The 23659-nt window shown below is 44.7% G+C and overlaps 2 protein-coding genes across 2 annotated transcripts in view; both read right to left on the bottom strand.

The window, feature by feature from the left end:
- Positions 1–13597, bottom strand: part of LOC102274737 (zinc finger protein 621) — a 43007-nt gene extending 29410 nt beyond the window's left edge. The window contains exons 1-2 of the mRNA XM_070360168.1: positions 13579–13597; positions 12931–13035 (exon numbers count right to left, since the gene is read on the bottom strand). The gene's annotated coding sequence lies outside the window, so the exon portion shown is untranslated. The remainder of the gene's footprint in view (positions 1–12930; positions 13036–13578) is intronic.
- Positions 8385–21908, bottom strand: LOC102274445 (zinc finger protein 621). Its single transcript, XM_005891065.2, is given in 7 exon segments — positions 8385–11154; positions 11157–11582; positions 12931–13035; positions 13579–13620; positions 13623–13704; positions 20965–21048; positions 21755–21908. Coding segments are annotated over 6 exon segments (1254 nt in total). The 5' UTR covers positions 20989–21048; positions 21755–21908; the 3' UTR covers positions 8385–10579.
- Positions 21909–23659: the final 1751 nt, after the last annotated feature.

Here is a 23659-nt window from a genome sequence, read left to right as displayed (position 1 = left end):
TACAGTCAAGGTGCTGTGCAATTTGTAAATACTTTGTGATTTCTCTTGCAACAAATAAGCTTCCATGGGGAAACATTGAAGATTAAACAAATATTCTGATCCTCATTAAATTTCCCCCTAGACTGAGCATCCATTGATTCTTACCTGAACCAATCTTTATTATAATGGTCAGAAAGTGATTTACAGCTTCAGTACTCTCAGTACATTTATAGTTAGCACTTAGCATTCTACTTCATTAATTTACTTTTGATGGATAGTTTGGCTAGGGATGGAATTCTAGGTTGAAAATAATTTTCTTCAGAATTTTTAAGGCACTGTCCACTCTCTTGGAGCATCCCATGATGCTACTGAGAAGTCTCGCGCCATTCCGATTCCACTTCCTCGATGTATGTGATCTGTTCCCCACTCCCACACACCCGCAGAAGCTCTTAATTAGGTTCTTTTACTCCTTGGTGTTCTGACAGTGCATAATGATGTGCCTGGAATTAGAATATTGTTGTCCTTTTTTCCTGGAGGCCTAACCCCCACAGTATTTAATCGTTCTACTCAATTCAAACAGGCTGTTGCCTAGGACAGGCGTACAACTCTCTTCCCATCCCTTCACTACTCTGTGAATATTGGATCCTCCATTTCCTGAGCTCTAAATATTTCTTTTTGGTTTACTCCCTTACTTTCCTGAATCCTCTAGTAACATACCTCAAGCACAATGGTAATGAGGGAACATGTTGCTGAGTAACCGGGGAGAGACTAATAACCCACAGAGACAAACAGAGAACCTGCACACGAGGCTGCCCACGGCATGACTGTCTCCAGCGTCCCTTGGACAGCAGCACCAATGCTGGCTTTCTCAACGTGAAAAGCAGGGCCATTTATGATTTATAGAGCAGCTCTGGGAAAATAATAAGAGCGAAACAGAAGAACAGAAGGTGTAAAAGGGGCGGGTCCCCCTGGCCCACTGGCATTGCAGTGAGCCCTCCCCTTCCCTGTGCAACAGAAGCCCAAATTCTGGCTGAAGGAAGAGGGTTCTTTGCAACAAGGCATTAGTCTATCACTCCTGGCCTGCTGGCTTTCCAGTTAAAGTCATTATTCCTTGCCCCAACGACTCACCTTTCAATTTATTGGCCTTGTACAGTGAGCAGGACAAGCTTGGGCTAGGTATCAAAGAGGCCTTTAATTTTACAGAAATATTCCACTCCTTTGAAATGGAATGAGGTAAAAAATAATAAATCATAATTGTGTCAATCACATATGTACTAGATGTTCATCTAAGTATTTAGAGAGATTCAAAATGGAAATATCCTAAACATTCAATAATAAGATATTAGTTCCAGGAAGAAGAGAAATCCATGCAGTGCAATATCACGTGATACTACAGATGATTTGTTTACTAGGACACATACATTGTGTTCTGCTAACTGAACTCTGTGACAGAGTATGCATAACTATAATTCATGCATGCATGCACATTCACTGTGTGTGTTTGTATATTCACCAAAGCATTAAAAGTGGTGAAATTCAGGCCTAGGTGTTTTTCCAGGCAAGATTTTTGCTCCAAAGCATGTATTTCTAATTAGGAAAAAAAAAAAAAAAGAAATTTAAAAGCCACTTTATATGGTCAAGAGCTTAAAAGTGGAGATAATGTAGGCACCTCTTCTTAACCGCTCATAAAATCATTAGGCATCTGGACTTGCCTGCTGGTCCAGTGGTTAAGAGTCCGTCTTGCAATGGTTCACAGGTTCAGTCCCTGGTTGGGGAACTGTGATCCCACATGTCTCGGAGTAACTAAGCCCTCCAGCTGCAAGTAGAGATTCTGTGCACCACAGCGAAAGATCCCACTTGAAGCAATGAAGATTGGTATAGTATGCCTTGACTAAGACTCAATGCAGTCAAATAAATAAATATTAAAAAAATAATAATTAGGCATCTTGTTTATGGAAAATGAGACAGCTGAAAAGGTACAAGAAAACTGCCCTGGTCCCAGAACAGTGGCTATGAAGAAAACCTTCTTAGGAACAGACACAATTGGCTTCATATTTTTGCTGCCTATACCTTTGAGACTCATTATTTGCACTTTTATTGACAGAATCTAATGAACTTCACTCGTTCCTTAGATAACCAATTTGCTAATAGTCACTGAAGAACAAATTATAACTAAACTGCTAAGATTGCCGGCAAAACAAGGGCAAGAAGAAAATTCATCTATCCCATGTATTTATTTGATACACTTTATACCTGAGACTGCTTTTCTTACAAAGTAAAGATTACAGCTGAAAGTGGGCATTGATACATTTCAGTTCTGTCTCTAGTCACTGTCCTGAAGCAAGGCCATTTACCATTTCTGGAGTTTTTTAAAATACAAACCTGACATAGAAAAATCTAACTTTCAGTGCATTGTGCTTAAATGTTAAATGGTAAACAGCACCAGTAAAGTAGATATTTTTCTCATTATTAAAATCCAAGGGGAATTCCCTGGTGGTCTGGTAGTTAGGACTCTCCACTTCCACTGCTAGGGGCCAGGGTTCGGTCCCAGGTTGGGAAACTGAATCCCATAAGCCACAGGTCATGACTAAAACAATTCAAGGTGTCCTTAGGAAGGTGGTAATGGGGTAAATTGAAAATTGTGGCCAACTGAAATTTCCTGTAACAGTCCTGGTAGCTCAGACAGTAAAGAGTCTGCCTGCAATGCAGGAGACCTGGGTTCAATCCCTGGGTCAGGTAGATCCCCTGGGGAAGGAAATGGAAACCCACTCCAGTATTCTTGCCTGGAAAATCTCATGGACGGAGGAGTCTGGCAGGTTACACCCTGCGGGATCACAAAGAGTCCGACAGGACTGAGCAACTAACACACATTGTAACTAGTGAGGCGAAATATTTTGGTAGAAATAACAATCATTACTGATTCATTTATGAGAAATAGATGAGCCAGCCCTACAACTGGGCTTCTTGTAATAGAAGTTTCAAAATATTTTCTTTAAGCAAGATATTCTTTTATATATTAGCTAGCTTTTAAGATAATATGACTTGGGGCCTTCCTTGGTGGCACAATGGTTAAGCATCTACCTGCTAATGAAGAGGACACAGGTTTGATCCCTGCATCCGGTCCCATCACTTCATGGGAAATAGATGGGGAAACAGTGGAAACAGTGTCAGACTTTATTTTTTGGGGCTCCAAAATCACTGCAGATGGTGACTGCAGCCATGAAATTAAAAGACGCTTACTCCTTGGAAGGAAAGTTATGACCAACCTAGATAGCATATTCAAAAGCAGAGACATTACTTTGCCAACAAAGGTCCGTCTAGTCAATGCTATGGTTTTTCCTGTGGTCATGTATGGATGTGAGAGTTGGACTGTGAAGAAAGCTGAGCGCCGAAGAATTGATGCTTTTGAGCTGTGGTGTTGGAGAAGACTCTTGAGAGTCCCTTCGACTGCCAGGAGATCCAACCAATCCATTCTGAAGGAGATCAGCCCTGGGATTTCTTTGGAAGGAATGATGCTGAAGCTGAAACTCCAGTACTTTGGCCACCTCATGTGAAGAGCTGACTCACTGGAAAAGACTCTGATGCTGGGAGGGATTGGGGGCAGGAGGAGAAGGGGACGCCAGAGGATGAGATGGCTGGATGGCATCACTGACTCGATGGACTTGAGTCTGAGTGAACTCCGGGAGTTTGTGATGGACAGGGAGGCCTGGAATGCTATGATTCATGGGGTCACAAAGAGTCGGACACGATTGAGCGACTGAACTGAACTGAACTGGGAAGATCACAGATGCCGCATGGCAACCAAGCCCATACGTCACAGTTACAGAGCCAGCGCTCTAGAGCCTGCGAGATGGAGCTACTGAAGTCTGAGAGCCTATAGCCCCTGCTCCACCCCAGTGAGGCCGCTGCAATGAGAAGCCTGTGTGCCGCAACAAGAGTAGCCTCCACTCGCTGCAACTAGAGAAAAGCCAGACTACAGCAATGGAGACCTAGCACAGCTATAAACAAATCTTAAAAAAATTAATAAGACAATATGATTTTTACCTTAAAGCAAATCATATAACTTCTTTCTGAACAGCCATAAAATAAGCTTTTTGTACTGATCTACTTATAGAAGTGTAAAAAGACCACATTTTGTAAAGCACTTTGAGAATCTTTAATTCAAGATATTTTAGAAACAAAATATCTACTATTGCTTTCAGAAAACAAATAGGGCAAAGGTGGGGAGTGCTGGACCACTGAGGGGCAGCATTTGGGACTGGGTTCCTGGAACGTGGGACAGAACGAAAGAAGTAGTAAGAGGAGAAGAGAGGAGGAAGAAGAGGAGAGGAAGTATGTTTCCTCAGCCTGTGCCACTGATGCTGATCACTCTATACTTTCTCTATAATTCTGTACTTTGTATAAATGTGTGTAACTGTGTATAAAATGTGTCTATTTCTAAACACTCTATTGCTGTTTTATAGGTCAGCTTTGTTTTTGCTTTTGTTGTTTTTCATTATCAATATATTTAATATCTGGTAGCACAAAATCAGCCAACTTCTTCAAAAATGTCTTAGCTATTCTTTGTCCTTTGCTCTTCTGTATAAATTCTAGAATCAATTTGTGAGGTTCCACACGTACACACATGCACGCACACACAGACAACTTCCCTTGTAAATTTTGATTGGAATTACTTTTAACATAAAAATTCACTTGGCAAAAATTGAAATCTGGATATTGACCTTCCCTACCCATGAATATAGTGTATTCTTCAGAGATTTTGGTCATTTTCTATGCCTGAAATGAATATTTGATATTTTATAAAAGCTGCTCCAAATGTTTTGAAAATCCTTTCCCTTTTTTTTTTAGGACTGCTCCACCTTATAAATCTCACTTATGAGGCAGAATTCAAAACTATTTCCCAGAAGCCCTTGCTCCTTAGATGTACACATACAACCAATTTCCATTGAGCAGGTACAACTTGGAAGATGGAAATAAAGGTCATGAGACCCTATAGTCAGGATCCTTAAATGGATGTGGATGCACCTGGTTTTTCTCAGCGCATGTAGCAAGCCTCCTGGAGGTCTAGCCCCTCTCTTCGGTGTGGTGAGGGTGCCAGTCCAGCAGCAGGCACCAGCAGCTGCTGGGTTTCCACTGGAGCCTGTTGGTGCTGTCCTTGGTCCCTTTTCTGAGCATGCCTATGTGACAGCCCAGCTTGGTTCCTTTCTGGGAATTCTGTAAGCTACCTAGTGGTTTGTAGCAAATCCCTTTCTGCTTAAACATGTTAAAATAGATTCTGGGGAATTCACTGATGGTCCTGTGGACAGGACTTTGCACTTTCACTGCTGTGGGCCCAGGTTCAATTCCTGGTTGGGGAACTAAGATCCTATAAACCACACAATGTGACCAAAAAAAAAAAAAAATGTCTGCAACCGCACACTGACCGGGAATTAGGAAGTAGAAGCGGGCTGCTGAACGGGACAGAGCTGCCTTAGGACATGAGATGAGAAGTGGGTGGGAGAAGGTCAGATGTTAGAAATTGAAAAGGAGAAGAAATGAGGAAGGGTCCCACCTGTGTCTCCTCACTCTGGCACCAGGGCTGAAGGCACAGCCACTTCCTGGAGCTCAGTTATCCCAGCAGAGAGCACAATCTATCAGCTGAGGCTGGTGACGACCGGGCAGGAGGGTCTGGGAGGTTTGTGAGAGGAGGTACAGAGCAGTAGGCCAGGAAAATGAAGGGAACCCTGGAGATACAGTATGATGTAGGAGGCATTAAGGGCCTACTTGAAGTTACTTATCATGAACCTCAAGCAGGATAATTCCACATGACAATGTGCTTTTCCTGACTACTTTTGGTAGCATGGACGCAGGCACAAAGAAGGCAAAGAACTGCATTTAGTCAGAGATGGGGTCCTGCCAACTGTGTCTATACCAAAGCCAGAAAAGGGCAAGTCCATTAAAGGAGAATGTAGAGGAACTGTTCTAATAACTGACCATGGACTTTAAGCAGGATAAAGAAAGAACAGGCATGAAGAAAGTGAAGAGCAGTGAAAGAGGGGAACAGTGGGAGCTGAAGGACTGTTAGCATCAGGATTCTAAAAGGAAGAAATTAGAAAGACAGGTCAAGATATTTAAAGTGCTGAGGTTACAGAGGGGTGAAGTTTTATATCATGAAGAGGTCTAGGATATGATCAAGGAGTGGTTCAGGAAAAATGAAAGGGTAAGAAAGAAAATGAGAGGTGAGCTGTTGGAAGGCTCATCCACTGAAAACACCAAGAATTAAGATTAATGTTGAGCAGAGTGACAGCAGGTGATGAGCTAACATCTTCAAGGAACAAAGGGCATGTGACCCAGAGGTTCCAGCCTGATGACAGGATTCAAAGGTGGAGGTTTTGGGGCAAAGTGAGAGGTGGAGTGGCCTGAAACTTTCACAGAGAAAGAGGACCCAGAATATGTGATGTGAGGGATGGTGCTGGGGAAGCAGCATCCTCAAGAGATGAGCAGGTTTTGGTTACAAGGGGAAGGACTTAACATTTATTGTTGTTCCCCGACACCAAAAATTCCTGCTACACTGCTCCCAGGGAGAGAGGGGTGGGGAAGTGACATGGAATCTCAGTGTTTCTTAAAGACTTTTAGTTGATTTTCCTGTTCTTCACCCCACCAGCATCACCTACACTTCCAGAAAAGAGAAAGTGTTAGTCGCAAAGTCATGTCCAATTCTTTGCAGCCCCATGAACTGTACAGTCCGCCAGGCTTCTCTGTCCATAGGATGTCCAGGCAAGAACACTGGAGTCGGTAGCCATTGCCTTCTCCAGGGGATCTTCCCCACCCTGGGATCCAACCCAGGTCTCCTGTGTTGCCAGCAGACTTTCAGAAGTTACCCGAATCTTTAACCTTTTCTGCCACATGGAGGCACTGCTCAGCTTCCCGCAACATGGTTTAGGATTTACTTTTCTTAGCTGTACTTAGTCATAACTCCTTCACCTAATTTCGAGTTTCCAAAATGTTATAATTAGCTTATTTTCACTGTTCTTCTGAGTTTATGCTTTTTAATTTTTAATCTCTTTCTCAATGGGGTTTCAGGAGGGTGTGAATGCTATGTTCAATGGCCATCTTAACAAAGTCTGTTGTATCTTATTTCTGCTAAGTTTACTGGGGAAAAGGTCTATATTTGGTTTTAGTTTTGGGGTAATTATTTTGGTTCCCACGACTACCACCATCCCCAACTCTGAACTGCAAGCCTTCAAACTTCCCAGGTGGATCAGTGGTAAAGAATCTGCCTGCAATGCAGGAGACCTGGGTTCGATCCCTGGGTCAGGAAGGTCCCCTGGACAAGGAAATGGCAACCCACTCCAGTATTCTTGGTGGAAAATCCCATGGACAAAGGAGCCTGGCGGGCTACAGTTCACGGGGCTGCAAAGAGTCAGAACACGACTCAGTGACTTTTCACACAAAGAATGCATCCAAGACTGTAAAGCTTATTCCAAGCCCCACCTTCTGCCACATGCCATAGACCATGCTACATCTCATCCTTCTGCTGTTCGGTCCCACTCATCTGCAGCATCCACTCTGTGTTCTCTTTAACCCAAGAGCTATTTTTAAAGTGTATTAACTTTATATAAGAAAAAATATTTTCTCACTCTTTCAGTGAACATGCAAGTAAGCCACAAAAACAGCAAAAAGTAGCCACTGTCCACCTCAGGCACTTCCTGGCAGGTGAGAACTCAGGACTCTCCACAGGCCACATCACATCTCTTTCCCCTTCCCTTTTCTTCCTTATGGACCAGTTCCACTTGCTTTTCTCTCTCCTTCTAAAGTGACACCACCCAAACTATTTTTAGAGGTCTCTTTCCTGAAGACCACTGAGTTAACAGGGCAAGCCCTTTATCAATGTACAGCCCCAGACATCTTCTGCTCAAGGCAGCTCTCTCAAAGCATGGTCCACACTAAAGGTCTGGGCATCACCATGGATATCCACAGACACTTTGCTGTAGAACAGAAACTAACACAACATTGTAAATCAACTATACTCTCATAAAACATGTTTTAAAAATCAGAATCTCTGAGAGTTAGGCCAGAAAATTACTCTTTCTATACCAGGTTATCGAGACACATGGTAAAGTTTAAGAAGCACTAATGGCAATGGAGAAACATGTAGATAGAAAAACAACTTTAAAAAATGTATGGCCCCTTCCATAAACATTTAAGGATTTACTTTAAATCTGTGCTAATACTTTACCAGCTTCCACGGTAGCTCAGCTGGGAAACAATCCGCTTGCAATGCAGGAGACCCCAGTTCCAATTCCTGGATCGGGAAGATCCCCTGCAGAAGGGAAAGGCTACCTACTCCAGTGTTCTTGGGCTCCCTGGTTGCTCAGATGGTAAAGAATCCGCCTGCAATGCAGGAGATTTAGGTTTGATCCCTGAGTTGGGAAGATCCCCTGGAGGAGGACATGGCAACCCATTCCAGTATTCTTGCCTGGAGAATCCCCATGGACAGAGGAGCCTGGTGGGTACAGAGTTGGACACCACTGAGTGACTAAGCACAGCACAACAGTGCTAGTAAGGCATATGTTGGAGATATTGTGGGTTTGGTTCCAGAGGACCATGATATAGCAAATACAGCAAGAAAGCAAGTCACGTGAATTTTTTGGTTTCCCAGTGCATATAAAAGTTGTTTACGCTACAATCTGTGAAGTGTGTAATAGTATTATGTCAAAAAAAAAAGAGGAACAGCATTAATTAAAAATTACTTTATTGCTAAAATATCTTAGCCATTTTCCAATAATGCAGTGTTGTCACAACCTTCAATTTGTAAAAAACACAGTATATGCAAAACAGATATAATGAAGTGCAATAAAATAAGGTGTGCCTGTAATGCATAACTCAGTTCTTTTCCCAGGAATTACTTCACATAGTCTTTTGCATAGTTATAAAAGACCTCATCTAAAGTCAAAAGCAAGAACAATCCAAAGTTCTACTTCACTAACCTGTCACAACCTCTTGAGAGTCCCTTGACCTGCAAGGAGATCAAACCAGTCAATCTAAAGGATATCAACCCTGAGTATTCATTGGAGGGACTGATGCTAAAGCTGAAGCTCCAATAATTTAGCTATCTGACACCAAGTTAACTCACTGAAAAGACCCTGATGCTAGGAAAGACTGAAGGCAGAAGAAGGTGGAGGATTAGATGGTTAAATAGCCTCACTGATCAATGGATAAGAATTTGAGCTAACTCCAGGAGACAGTGGAGGACAGAGGAGCCTGGTGGACTGCAGGTTTGACCCCAGGTCTGGGAAGATCTCACACAATGTGGGGCAACTAAGGCTACGTGCCACAACTACTGAGCCCACACACTTAGAGCCCGTGCTCCACAACAAGAGAAGCCACTGCAACAAGAAGCCCGCACACCACGAGTAGAGAAAGCCCAGGGCAGCAGTGAAGACCCAGTGCCAACAAAAATAAATAAGTAAAAATTATTTTAAAAACATTACACAGGCATATTCAGATTTCCCCCAAATCTTCTGCTCCTATTTCTTTAGTAGTTTGCCAAACTCATAATTTATGCTATCTGGAGAAAAGGAAATGCAGAAACCAATGCTTGCAAACAGCAAACCAGAACGCCCACCAAGAAAAATGTACCCAATGGGTGGAGCAAAGATGAATGCTTTGGTGTGTGTGCGCTTAGGAAACCAAAGGTAAAAGGAAACTACATATCAAGAGCAAAACTAAAGATTAAAAAATAAAAAACCTTTCATGTTTCAAGACATGATTCCTATCAATCATATAAATAATTGCTATCACTGTGTACATGTATTTTTTTTGACTGTGCTGGGTCTTCTTACTGCACAGGCTGTTCTCTACCTGCAGCAATTAGAGGCTACTCTCTGGTTGCAGTACACAGGGTTCTCACAGCAGTGGCTTCTCTTGTTGCAGAGCATAGGCTCTAGGGCTCTCGGGCTTCAGTAGCTGAGGCAGGTAGGCTCAGTAGCTGCAACACAGGGGCTTACTTCCTCCATAGCATGTGGGATCTCCTGGACCAGGGACTGAACCCATTTCTCTTGCATTGAGGGTGAATTCTTTATCCCTGAGCCACCCTTGAAGCCCAATACATGTTTTTTAACTGGTTATTCCGCATGATTTTTTGCAGAGACGTACGAGATCCTCAATGATCTGTGTCAAAGGCAACCCAACTTCCACTGCATGAAGACACCATGAACCTTCAACCACTGAACCACCTGCATTCATTTCTAAAGGCCCTGGTTGGAAACTCAGGCCAATTCTAAACTCTGACAGATCTCACATGCCTCCTGTTTCTCCCAGGCAGCTTCTCTCACATCACAGGGGCCTGACATGGGGATATCTTCTCTCAAAGATCCCTAATTCACCACAGTGTCCTACCAGCACTTCACCCACGAGCAGCCCCATGATGCAGATACGGCCATTACTGTTCAAGTCTGAAAGGGACCAATATGAAAGTCAAGTGCTTCCGTTTTCTACCCAGAAGAGAATACACTGTATATAACACAGTCTTTAGATGCATCTCGATTACAATGGGGTTTATGCTCAAATAGCTGGAACACAGGTACAGTGTAAAAGCTACAGATCAAGCTGAAGTAGGTTAGAGATCTGCTGTAACAGCCAGAGAAGTGCCAAGAGAGAGGTCACGGGGGTGAGGAGAAGGGGTCAGAATAACTGGGGAAGGCTTCACAGCAGGAGGAAGACCCTGGAAGACACGAACTACTTGGACAGGGGAAGAAAGAACCCCAGAGGCGGGCAGCAGCATGAACATGGGCCCGGAGGCAGGAATGAGGACGGTGTGTGGCAAGGCCACGGCCACAGGAGTAGAGCCCAGGCCCGGGAGACACCCGGGAGCTAAGGATGCAGAGGGGCCTTGGGGACGCAGCAGGGGCGGCCCAAAAGCCTTGATGGGCCTCTCCACACGGTGCCTTTTCTGATGCTGAAGAAAGCTGGGGTACCACTTGAAGGCTTTCCGACACACCTTACACTCATAGGGCTTCTCTCCGGTGTGAACTCTCTGATGCTGAATGGAGGTGATCTTCTGGGTGAACGCCTTCCCACACTCCTTACACTTATAGAGCTTCTCCCCAGTGTGTAGTCTCTGGTGCTGGGTCAAGGCAGTGTTGGAACTCAGACCTTTGCCACACTCCTTACATTTATAGAGCTTCTCCCCGTGTGGATCCTCTGATGCTGAGTCAAGGCGGTTTTGGAACTCAGACCTTTGCCACACTCCTTACATTCATAGGGTCCTTTGCCAATGTGATTTTTCTCATGTACGATACAGTTCTGGCTGGACTTGAAAGCTTTGCCACACTCCTTGCACTTGAAGGGCTTTTCCCCAGTGTGCCTACTCTGATGCCGAAGGAGCTGTGAGTTATATCGGAAGATCTTCCCACATTCTTTGCATTTGTAGAACTTCATGCCACCTCGAAGTATCAGATTGGGATTCAGATTGAAAGTCTGCCACATTGCCTTATTTTCAAAATCCAAGTGCTGAGACACATTCGTGAGAAGCCCTCCCACGGGCCTGCCGTGGGCCTCTGTGCCCTCGGAGGCTTGCTGCGCTACCGCTGGCTCTTCTGTCTTGATGCCCCTCTCACCACCTGACCAAAGAAACCACAAGTTTCCTCGTTACTGAACTGGAAGGGAAATGGGATGCAGTGGTCCTGGTTTTCTCTCGTAGGATGCGGTATTTCAAAAATATCCCATGAGATGGTTATGAGCCTCCATAAGAGAGGATAAGAGAGAAAAAGGAAAACAACAGCATAAACTGGACAAGAGATGACACTGCAGTCCAGGAAGTGCCTCTTATAAGGAAGGGCTGGGCAATGAACCAGGGCAGGTGAGGTGGGCAAATGAGAACTTCAAGAGTGGGAAGGAAAGGAAGCAGGAGGGGAAAAAAGAATGGGTGAGGTAAGATGGACCAGCACGAAATGCAAACAGGCTTCAAAAGAGAGAGAGAGGGAGACCCTCAGGGAGGGATAAGACATCGGTGAGATGAAGGGGAGCAGCTGAGAAGCCCAGCAACACAAACAGAGAAACGATGGACCCCAATGCCCCACCTGGAAGCCAGGAAACCACCCCCAATTTTGAATTCTAAATAACAGCCTGACAATTCTACTTTTAAATATTTCATATAACATTCTGGGATAAAAGATTATTTCAGCAAGTCAGTGGGAATACAAGTTGATTGGAGAACTGTAGGCCACCGTGGTTTTACTGCTGAAGAAACCACTTTTTACAGTATCACAATATGTGTGAGAAGTGAGGCCTGGAAAGTTTCTTCCTAAAGCAAAGAAAAGTGAATTCGCTCAGTCACGTCCAACTCTTTGCGACCCCATGGACTGTAGCCTGCCAGGCTCCTCCATCCATGGGACTTTGCAGGCAAGAATACTGGAGTGGGTTGCCATTTCCTTCTCTAGGGGATCTTCCCAACCAAGGGATTGAACCTAGGTCTCCCACATTGCAGGAAGATTCTTTACCATCTGAGCTACCTGGGAATGAGTAAAGAAAACCCAAATAATTAAAACCTCCCAGGACTAACTCATCAGCAAAGATTCCAGGAAATTTTAGGGTAAGTGGGTGTGTGTGTTCAGTGGGGTAGTATTCTTGCCCTTTCCTCTATGGCCCCATTTAAAACAAATTCATTGTAAACCACAACGTTATGGCATCAGGAACTTTAAAATACTAAAAATTATATAAACACTAAAAAGGCAAATAAAATCATAGCTATGGTACAAATCAATCAGTTTGATGCACAGAATCACACCTTCTTTAAAGTATAGCTGAAACCCTACCACCCTGCCATGAAAACTGTCCTTACAGGTTTGGGATGGGAACTCAATACAGGTCAGAGGGTCAGCTACAGGGAGCTTTGCTCTCCACTGCAGAAGAAACATTTCCAGTAAACCAGGAAGGCAAAACCAGAAGGTGCTAAGTCCCCTTACTCACCTGGACAGATGCCTCTCAAATCCTCTGCTTCCCAGGGATCGGGGTCCCATGGAGCTTCCCCTCTCTCCAGCTGGGAGATCAGATCAGGTCTGGGGAATGGAGACACTACTCCAACAAGAGAGAGAGACAGACAAGTTGAGGGGAGACATCCAGAGCTGTTACTGAGATCCCTCTGCCCACCCCAAGGCAGGCGAGTTGAGTTGGGGGGGGAGAAGGGGACTGCCTGGGGGACCAATGAGCCACACAGGGGTTCTGAGGAAGGGGTCCAAACTGACTCCATGCAAAGATCAGGGAGACAGTGATTCTCCCCAGGGAGGAAGTGCAAGCTCGCCCTGACTCAGAAGAAAGGACATCCCCTCAGGAAGGATGAATGTACCGATATCCTGGGAGGCTCCTGCACACAGGAGAGGGCCCACATCCACCACACTGCAAGGACGGAGGAACTGAGGTCTCCTGGGGCACCCCAAGAGTCCTTTCCCTCAGGGTCCAAAACCACGCTCTTCCCTGGGAAGGAATAAAGTCCAACTTCAAAGCCAAGGGGAACCTGGGATTTCCCCACCCAGCATCTCCACAGAACCCTGAGGACTACTAGAACTCCCAAGACATCTGAGGAAGACCAACTATCAGAGGGCCACTGAGAGATCTTACCAAGGGAAGCCACATTTGCGTAATTCTCCAGCATCACCTCCTGTACAGGGCCCTCTGCGCAGAGTCCAGGCTGGCCCATTGGTTCTGGGTGAAGTACACGGCCACGTCCTCAAAGGTCACTGGCTCCTGAAACAACAGGTTCCTGCTCAGGCTCTGAGTGAGGGCCAGAGGGGGCCAGTATGAGCTTCAGGGAAGAAACAGACCTGCCAAGGTCTGTGACTCTGAGCCCCGTGGAAGGTCTGTTCTATGGACAAGAGCACTGGTTCCCACCTTCAAATGTGGATCACCAAGGCTTCCTACCTGCTCAGCTCTGCAGCTCTAAACCTCAAAGCCTGGCATCAGGGGCTCATCAGGGGCTGTAACTGTATCAACCTCTTATGTTCCTGTCTCCATGGAGCTGTCTCTCTAGCATCAGCTGCCCTGACATACCATACTAAAAGTTGTTCAGTTGTGTCTTTGCAACCCCTGGCAGGACTGTAGGCTGCCAGGCTCCTCTGTCCATGGAATTCTCCAAGCCAGAATACTGGAGTCCTAGCCATTCCCTTCTCCAGGGGATCTTCCCAACCCAGAGATCAAGGCCATGTTTCCTGCATTGTAGGCGGATTGTTTACCATCTGAGCCCCCAGGGAAGCCCAAGAAAACTGGAGGGGGTAGTCTATTCTTTCTCCATCAGATCTTCCTGACCCAGGAATCGAACCAGGGTCTCCTGCATTGCAGGCAGATTCTTTACCAGCTGAGTTACCAGGGAAGTCTGGGGTACCCATAACCTGTCACCTTATTCTCTGTACACCAACTACTCTCCCTGTCTCTGCTCAGCAAAAATACATGTGTACAACCACATATGTTCCCCGCCCTAGTTTCTCTCTAGCCTTCTCCACCAGCTTACACTACATGCAGAGAAGCCACTCCTTTGAAATAGTCCCACTACAGCTACACATTTAAAAAACTGAAATTAGAACTTTCTTTAACACCATCTACAAAAATAAATTCAAAATAGATTAAATAAATGTAAGACCAGATACTATAAACTCTTAGAGGAAAACATAGGCAGAACACTCTGAAATAAATCGTGTCAATATCTTTTTCAATTCATCTCCCAGAGTAATGGAAAGAAGAAAATGAGACCTAATTACACTCAAAAGCCTTTGCACAGAAAAAACCCACAGAATGGGAGAAAATATCTGCAAGCAATATTACCAATAAGGGATTAATCTCCCAAATTTACAAACAGCTCATGTATTCAATATAAAAAAAAAAAAAAAAAACCCGAATCACAAATGAGCAGAAGATCTAAACAGACATCTCCAAGGAAGACATACAAGTGGCCAGGAAGCACATGAAAAGATGCAAATCAAAACTACAATGAAGTATCACACTGATCAGAAGAGCCATCATCTAAAAATCTACCAACAATAAATGCTAGAGAGGGTGTGGCGAAAAGAGAGCCTCCCTACACTGATGATGGGAAAGTAAATTGATACGGACTCTGGAAAAGAGTACAGAGGTTCCTTAAAAAACTAAAAATAGGAATGTTCAGGAGATCCAAGATGGTGGAGGCATAAGTGGAAAAGGAGTACTTCTCTCTCCATGGATTCATCAGGAATACACCTTCAGACACAGACGATCTTATAGAACAGCAGCTGAGAGCGAGCAGGAGTACCTGATCACCAGAAAAGAATATATAAAACCATGCAAACTCTGTAGGACAAAAGAAGTAGGGGGGAAAAGAGGAGTGTGAGGAGGACTGCACCTGGGGGTGAACTGAAGGAGGGGTGAGATCCCACATTGAGGCAACCGTTTAGGACAGAGGAGAAACATTTGAGGCTGTTGGGACAGTGAGGCAACTGATCTGTGAGTCTGAATGGAATGATAATCACATAGGCAATCCTTGCTGCAGCCATATGTACCCTGAACAGGGATACTATATAATTTCAGTGGCTCAGTTAATCCAAATTTTTGCAACCCCATGGTCTGCAGCACGCCAGGCTTCTCCATCCATCACCAACTCCCGGAGCTTACTCAAACTCATATCCATCAAGTTGGTGAGCCATCCAACCATCTCGTCCTCTGTTGTCCCCTTCTCCTCCTGCCTTCAATCTTTCCCAGCATCAGGGTCTTTTCCAATGGGTCAGTTCTTCCCATCAGGTGGCCAAAGTATTAGAGCCTCAGCTTGAGCATCAGTCCTTCAAATGAACTTTCAGGACTGATTTCCTTTAGGATGGACTGGATGGATCTGCTTGAAGTCCAAGGAACTCTCAAGAGTCTTTTCCAAAACCACAGTTCAAAAGCATCAATTCTTCAGTGCTCACCTTTCTTTATGGTCCAACTCTCACCTCCATACATGACAACTGGAAAAATCATAGCTTTGACTAGATGGACCTTTGTCAGCAAAGTAATGAATGTGTCTGCTTTTTAATATGCTGTTTAGGTTGGTCATAGCTTTTCTTCCAAGGAGCAAGTGTCTTTTAATTCCATGGCTGCAGTCATAATCTGCAGTGATTTTGGAGCCCCCCAAAATAAAGTCTGTCACTGTATCCATTGTTTCCCCATCTATTTGCCATGAAGTGATGGCAAGTGTACAAAAAAGATCTTCACGACCCAGATAATCACGATGGTGTGATCACTCACCTAGAGCCAGACATCCTGGAATGTGAAGTCAAGTGGGCCTTAGAAAGCATCACTACGAACAAAGCTAGTGGAGGTGATGGAATTCCAGTTGAGCTATTTCAAATCCTGAAAGATGATGCTGCGAAAGTGCTACACTCAATATGCCATAAAATTTGGAAAACTCAGCAGTGGCCACAGGACTGGAAAAGGTCAGTTTTCATTCCAATCCCAAAGAAAGGCAATGCCAAAGAATGCTCAAACTACCACACAATTGCAGTCATCTCACACGCTAGTAAAGTAATGCTCAAAATTCTCCAAGCCAGGCTTCAGCAATATGTGAACCGTGAACTTACAGATGTTCAAACTGCTTTTAGGAAAGTCAGAGGAACCAGAGATCAAATTGCCAACATCCGCTGGATCATCAAAAAAGCAAGAGAGTTCCAGAAAAACATCCATTTCTGCTTTATTGACTATGCCAAAGCCTTTGACTGTGTGGATCACAATAAACTGGAAAATTCTGAAAGAGGTGGGAAAGCAGACCACCTGACCTGCCTCTTGAGAAACGTGTATGCAGGTCAGGAAGCAACAGTTAGAACTGGACATGGAACAACAGACTGGTTCCAAATAGGAAAAGGAATACGTCAAGGCTGTATATTGTCACCCTGCTTAACTTATATGCAGAGTACATCATGAGAAATGCTGGGCTGGAAGAAGCACAAGCTGGAATCAAGACTGCCAGGAGAAATATCAATAACCTCACATATGCAGATGACACCACCCTTATGGCAGAAAGTGAAGAGGAACTAAAAAGCCTCTTGATGAAGGTGAAAGAGGAGAGTGGAAAAGTTGGCTTAAAACTCAACATTCAGAAAACGAAGATCATGGTATCTGGTCCCATCACTTCATGGGAAATAGATGAGGAAATAGTGGAAACAGTGTCAGACTTTATTTTTTGGGGCTCCAAAATCACTGCAGATGGTGACTGCAGCCATGAAATTAAAAGACGCTTAGTCCTTGGAAGGAAAGTTATGACCAACCTAGATAGCATATTCAAAAGCAGAGACATTACTTTGCCAACAAAGGTCCGTCTAGTCAAGGCTATGGTTTTTCCAGTGGTCATGTATGGATGTGAGAGTTGGACTGTGAAGAAAGCTGAGAATTGATGCTTTTGAACTGTGGTGTTGGAGAAGACTCTTGAGAGTCCCTTGGACTGCAAAGAGATCCAACCAGTCCATTCTGAAGGAGATCAGCCCTGGGATTTCTTTGGAAGGAATGACACTAAAGCTGAAACTCCAGTACTTTGGCCACCTCATGCGAAGAGTTGACTTATTGGAAAAGACTTTGATGCTGGGAGGGATTGGGGGCAGGAGGAGAAGGGGACGACAGAGGATGAGATGGCTGGATGGCATCACTGACTCGATGGACATGAGTCTGGGTGAACTCTGGGAGTTGGTGATGGACAGGGACGCCTCGCGTGCTGCGATTCATGGGGTCACAAAGAGTCGGACACGACTGAGCGACTGAACTGAACGCTTAAAACTGGAATCTAGAAAGATGGTACTGATGAAACTATTTGCAGAGAAGCAATGAAGACACAGACATTGAGAACAGACTTATGGACATGGCTAGGGGTAGGGGAGGAGGAGAGATTGGGAGGTATGGAGGGAGTAACATGGAAACATACACTACCATATGTAAAACATATAGCCAACGGGAATTTGCTGTATGACTCAGAGAACTCACACTGCGGCTCTGTAACAACCTAGAGGGGTGGAATGAGGAGGGAGGTGGGAGGGATGGTCAAGTGGGAGGGAACATGGGTAAACCTATGGCTGACTCATGTTGATGTTTGGTAGAAACCAATGCAATACTGTAAAGCAATTATCCTTCAATTAAAAATAAATAATTTTTTTAAAAAGATTGGAGAAGGCACATAAATATAGAAAAGCAACATAAATATCTTTTCTTGCAGATGAAATAGCTATCTTTTTAAAAAAATATCCAAGACCCAAGACAATGAAAAACATTTAAAACTGACAGAATAATTCATTAAGTTACCTAGATATAGGATAAATGAACCAAAATGATTAGTTTTCCTAAGTATCATCATAATCAGCTAAAAGACAAAATCGTAGAAAATAAGATGCCATTCATATGAAAAGAGCTAAGAACAGACCCAACAAAAACCTGTAAAACCAAGATGAAGAAAACTATATGTCTATTAAAATAAATACAAGAGGAACTGAATAAATTATACAGTGTTTCTAAATGGGAAGAATCAAACTTGTAAAGAAGTCAATCCCCAATTTTGCCTATGATTCCAATAAAATCAACTTCTTCACCAAAAAAAAAAAAAAATCAATGAGATTTATGCAGCAGTTGAGGTTCATTTAAAGTCATCTGAAAAAAAGTAACTCATCATAGAGCTGAGAAGGTTTTGAAGGAAATACATTTTTGAAAGAAAAGATGATGGGGAATTAAACAGTACCTTAAAAGGACAATACTTCAAGGAAATGAGAATACAAGTCACAGATAGTGAGAAAACATTTAAAGAGACACACATAGCAAAGGACTATTATCCCAAGTACATAAAGAACTCTTAAAAACTCAACAGGAAAATGAACCCAATGAAAAAGTGGGCAAAAGACCCGAACAGAAATGTCACCAAAGAAGTTATACAGATGGCAAACAGGTATACAAGATACTCTACAACTTATGTGTTCAGGAAAATGCAAATTAAAACAATGAGATACCACAACACACCTAGTAGAATGACCAAAATCCGAAACACTGACACCACCAAACACTAGTGAGGATGTGGAGCAACACGAACTCTCATTCTTTTCCAAATACAAACTTTGGAAGACAGTTTAACAGCTCCTTATAAAACTAGAATAAACTCATTCTAACCATACGATCCAGCAATCATACTCCTTGGTATCTACCCAATGAGCTAAAAACTTATGGCCACACAAAAACAAACACAAAGATGTTTACTGCAGCTTTATTCACAATTGCCAAAACTTGGAAGCAAACAAATGGTCCTTCAGTAGGTGAATAAATTGTGGTATAATCAATGGAGTATTATAGAGCACTGAAAAGAAAACAAGCTATCAAGCCATGAAAAGTCACACAGGAACCTGAAATGAATACTACTAAGTGAATGAAACCAACATGAAAAGGTAGGATACCAACTACACAATATTTTGGAAAAAGCAAAAAGATCAACAGTTGCCAGGAAGGGAGGGCAGGACACAGGATTTTTAGAGCCTGTGAAAAGACACTGTATGATATAATAGTAAATACACATCATTTATACACGTTACCCACAGAATGTACAACACCAAGAATGAACCCTAGTGCAAGCTATGGACTCTGGGTGACTATGTCAATGTAGGTTCATCAGTTGAATTCATGTACCACTCTGATAATGGGCTATCCACGTATGGGGCCAGAAAGCATTTGGGGACTCTGTGGTTTTTGCGCCATTATACAATGAACCTAAAATTTCTCACTGGGGAAAAAAAAAGAGTCTACTAAAAAAAGAAAGATGAGAGAGCAGGGACACCAATACTTAACCTCTTACCTGGACTGCAACATCCTCCTAAGTGACTCACACTCTTGCAAGCAAGTCACCACTATGGGCCAAAAATCTTTTTGATATGTAAATCCATCCCTTTCACATGTCCTGATTAAAATCCTTTACGGTCTTCCTACTGAACTCAGAAGTGAGACCAGAGTCTTCACAGTGACCTCCAAAACATGTGCCTAACTGTCCCACCTCACAATGAACTACCTCCTCTAACTTCTGTCTCTAGAATACACCCAGCTTTCTCCCCTACCTCAGGGCTGACACATTTGCTATACTCCCTGGAAAGCTCAGCTTTGGCTCTCTCTCCAGTAGTTCTCCAGCCTATTTTTACTTCTTTCAGGAGGTCTCAAGCTCATGTGACGACCTCCATGAGGGCTTCCCTGACGACCACCTTCAAAGGGAGCTTCTTTGAGGCTTCTCAAATTTGAGAGGGTGCATAAGAATCACCCACAGAACCTGCTACAACAGATTCCTGACACCGACCTACCCTCCTACCCAGGATGATTACTGATCTAGGGTGGCACCTAGCAACTGGCGATTTTAATAAGCACCCAAGCGATCCTGATGCTGCCCACCTGCGGCCCTCACTGTTAGCAAGCACGGTACTTGAGCAACAGGTACTTATGATATCAACTTGTTTTTGGTAAAAGTACCCTCCATGAGAAAGGAGAACCTGTCTGCATTATTCAGCATTATGTGCCTAGTCTGAAAGCACATATGGAAAGAACAATGCAGGTCTCTCTGGGATACATCTAGTATTTGTGAAGCAATCTCTTCAATTGAGAATTTTTCTCAAGCGGTTTCTCACCTAGCAACCTTATTTTTTTGTTGTTGCTAATCCATATTCCTAATTTATACTCCACCCCCACATGCTTCCCTTTAGGCAAAGTTGTTTTCTATATCTCTGCACACAACTTTTATTTATATAATACCTCAAATTATCTCTATTTTCATGTTCTGGGGGAATTTCTTGACATGGGTCCCCCCTTTTCTACTTAAACCTATATATCCAAACTCTCCACTCTACACACAAGACTCTTACCTCCCCCACAACATATTTACAACCTTAGCCCTGGGGATGGATTCAAGAGGGAAACCACAGCCTCTCCAACTTAGGCTTTTTCGGTCCCTTCCTAATGACCTGATAGCTAACGTGACCTTTAAGACTGAAATGAAGGTAGGCTCACCTGAGGCCAAGTGGTTTGGAGCATGGCTGATGTCCCCTGGCTCTGTGCACTCTTCCCGGTTTGGAAAAGCAAGAACCTTAAAAACTAAGACAAGAAGAGCCATGAGCGCAATGGTCCCTTTTCTACATCACCAACACCGCCCACGGTCTTCCGTCTCATTTCCAGCATTGGCAGGAGTCTCTACCAGCCCTCCACTGGCTGATGGCCCCCACCTCCTCATGAATTGCTCTAGCTGGTATTCGGGACAATCCACCACCTGCCTCCTCTGCCCAAGAGCGCTCCTGGGACCATTCACACCGAGTGGACCGAGACACACATGACGAATTCGGCCCCTACAGTGCTGGGTCTGAACAAATTTAAAAACCTTAAAAAGTGCTTATGGGGACCACGTCACTGACTCCCAAAAGTGCCTATGGAGAGGAGACAAGGGTGGCTGGATTTGGATTGAGTAAAATATTCAGGGTCACAAGAGCTATCAGGGGACGGGAGACCCCAAGAGGCTCTCCACCCAAGCAAGCAGGAGACCCCAAACATCAGAAACTTCAGTACCGGCCACGGGGAACTGTTGGGCCAACTTCTTTCAAACAAAGAGGATCACGCCTCGGTGGCAAAGGTCTGGACCGGGGCTCTAGGAGGCCCAGCAGCCACCTCTGCGGCTTCTGTGAGGCCGAGACGCCGGGGCATCCGGTCAGAGAGAAGCGAGTTCAGGGCAGCGTGCTGACGAGGCGCTAAGGAAAACGAGGAAGCCGGCGCCGGACGAGACTGGCACGAAAAACTCGCCAGAACCTACCCTCTTCCCCTCCGAACCCCAAGAAGCACTCTCACAGCCCACACAGAAGCGAGCGCGGGCACCCAGCGCACTTCTGGGCAGAGCATTTCGGTGGTCCCGGCGGCGCGACCTCACGTGACCCGAAGGGGCGGGCTTCTGGCCGGCACTTGCCCGTGACGTCACTGGTGGGCGCCGTAACGCAGCGCTAGGGGCTGGTCCCTCCACCCTTGTGCTCCAACCGCTGAGCCGACTAGGGGTGGCGTGTCGCGGCACTGTTGACGCCTTAATCTACTCAGATCTCGGCCTCAGGGCGCAGGTGGGGCCGCAGTTAACGGACAGCTTCATCAGCTGTTTGCCTCATTTTCTCCTTGGGTCATCTGGAGTCTGGGCTGTGCAGTTTAGGGAGAGGGACACCTGCTGTGTCATGTCTCAGAGGCCCACGCCAGGGATCGTGCTTGTGTCCTAAGCCGGGCAGCCCTTAGGAAAACCATGGTTTCCATCTACCTTTTTAAAGCCCTCTCCCTTCCTAGGACCTAGACGCGTGTGGGACGTTTAAGATAGAACTAGACCTACTCATATTTGGACAACGGTGTACCAGTCCACCAGGCTCCTCTGTCCATGGGATTCTCCAGGCAAGAATACTGAAGTGAGTAGCCGTTTCCTCCTCAAGGGAGATCTTCCAGACCCAGGGATCAAACCCGCATCTCCTGCATTTGCAGGCTGATTCTTCACCACTGATCTGCCTGGGAATCCGGTTCCAACTGCTGAATGGTTTCAGTCCTGAGGACTACCCTGGGTTCTCTGGTCTATGCCAGTTGTTGTTGCCATTCAAGATAACTGAGGTACATACATTGCTCCAAATGTGCCCAGGCGACCTGGGTCCTGTGTCCATACCACTGTGGGAGAATTGGAAATGGGAAGAGTAGTGCCCACCATTTCAGCGGCCAAATGTGTGTGGGTTGACAGCATCAACTAGCTAGTCCCAGAAACCTGGCTGTAGCACTTAATAACTGGGGGATCAGCAGCAAGTTGCTTTGCCTGTTTCATTGTCTGTTATATGGGTATGATGGGGGCACCCCCCACAAAGGGCTATTAATAATAAATGAAGGTTAATAATTAAATGAATTCACAGATTGGCAAAGTATTTACAGTGGTGCCTGGCACAAAATAAGTCCTTGAGAGTCTGTTCTGTTTTGTAACCATTGTTTTTAGAGATACAAGTCCTGCTGGGGCTCCAACCTGTGGCACAGTTTAGGGAAACAGCGATTAGCATTTATTCTTAGAGCCCTTTCCCACCATATAACTGTATGTGTGTTCCAGGCCCAACTTGGAGAAATTCAGCATCACTATCCAGAAGAGTTTAATTACAAAGGCATCTTGTAGTTAGTGCAACTACATGACAGAGGCCCTGAATAGAAACTGAACCAGGAATGGCTTCTCTTCTGTGACCACAGGCATTGCAGTATCAGGGACTTCTCCTCTGCTGTTTCAAATGCCACACAATGGGACCTTTTGTGCTCAGTTGCTCAGTCACGTCTGACTCTTTGTGACCCTTGGACTGTAGCCCGCCAGTTTCCTCTGTCCATGGGATTCTCCAGGCAAGAATACTAGAAGGGGCTGCCGTTTCCTCCTCCAGGGAATCTTCCCAACCCAGGGATCAAACCCATGTCTCTTATGTCTCCTGAATTGGCAGGCAGATTCTTTACCACTATTGCCATCTAGGAAGCCCTATGATGGGGGCCTTTCACACACTGTATACTCAGATTCTCCTGCAATTAAGTATCTGCTGCACATTGCTCCAGCCCAGCTCCCTTTTGTAATTTGCCTGGCTCCGCAGCCCACTGCCTCTGCTGCACTACTCAGTCCTCCTGTATTTCCCCAACAATTGTCTGAAGTGCCTGATGTCATGTTATTTGCAGTCTTCCT

The sequence above is a fragment of the Bos mutus genome, chromosome 22 (genome assembly GCF_027580195.1).
Source record: "Bos mutus isolate GX-2022 chromosome 22, NWIPB_WYAK_1.1, whole genome shotgun sequence".
In the NCBI taxonomy this organism is placed as follows: domain Eukaryota; kingdom Metazoa; phylum Chordata; class Mammalia; order Artiodactyla; family Bovidae; genus Bos; species Bos mutus.
The sequence above is the reverse complement of the archived record's forward strand: the minus strand, read 5'-3'. Positions and strand labels throughout refer to the sequence as shown.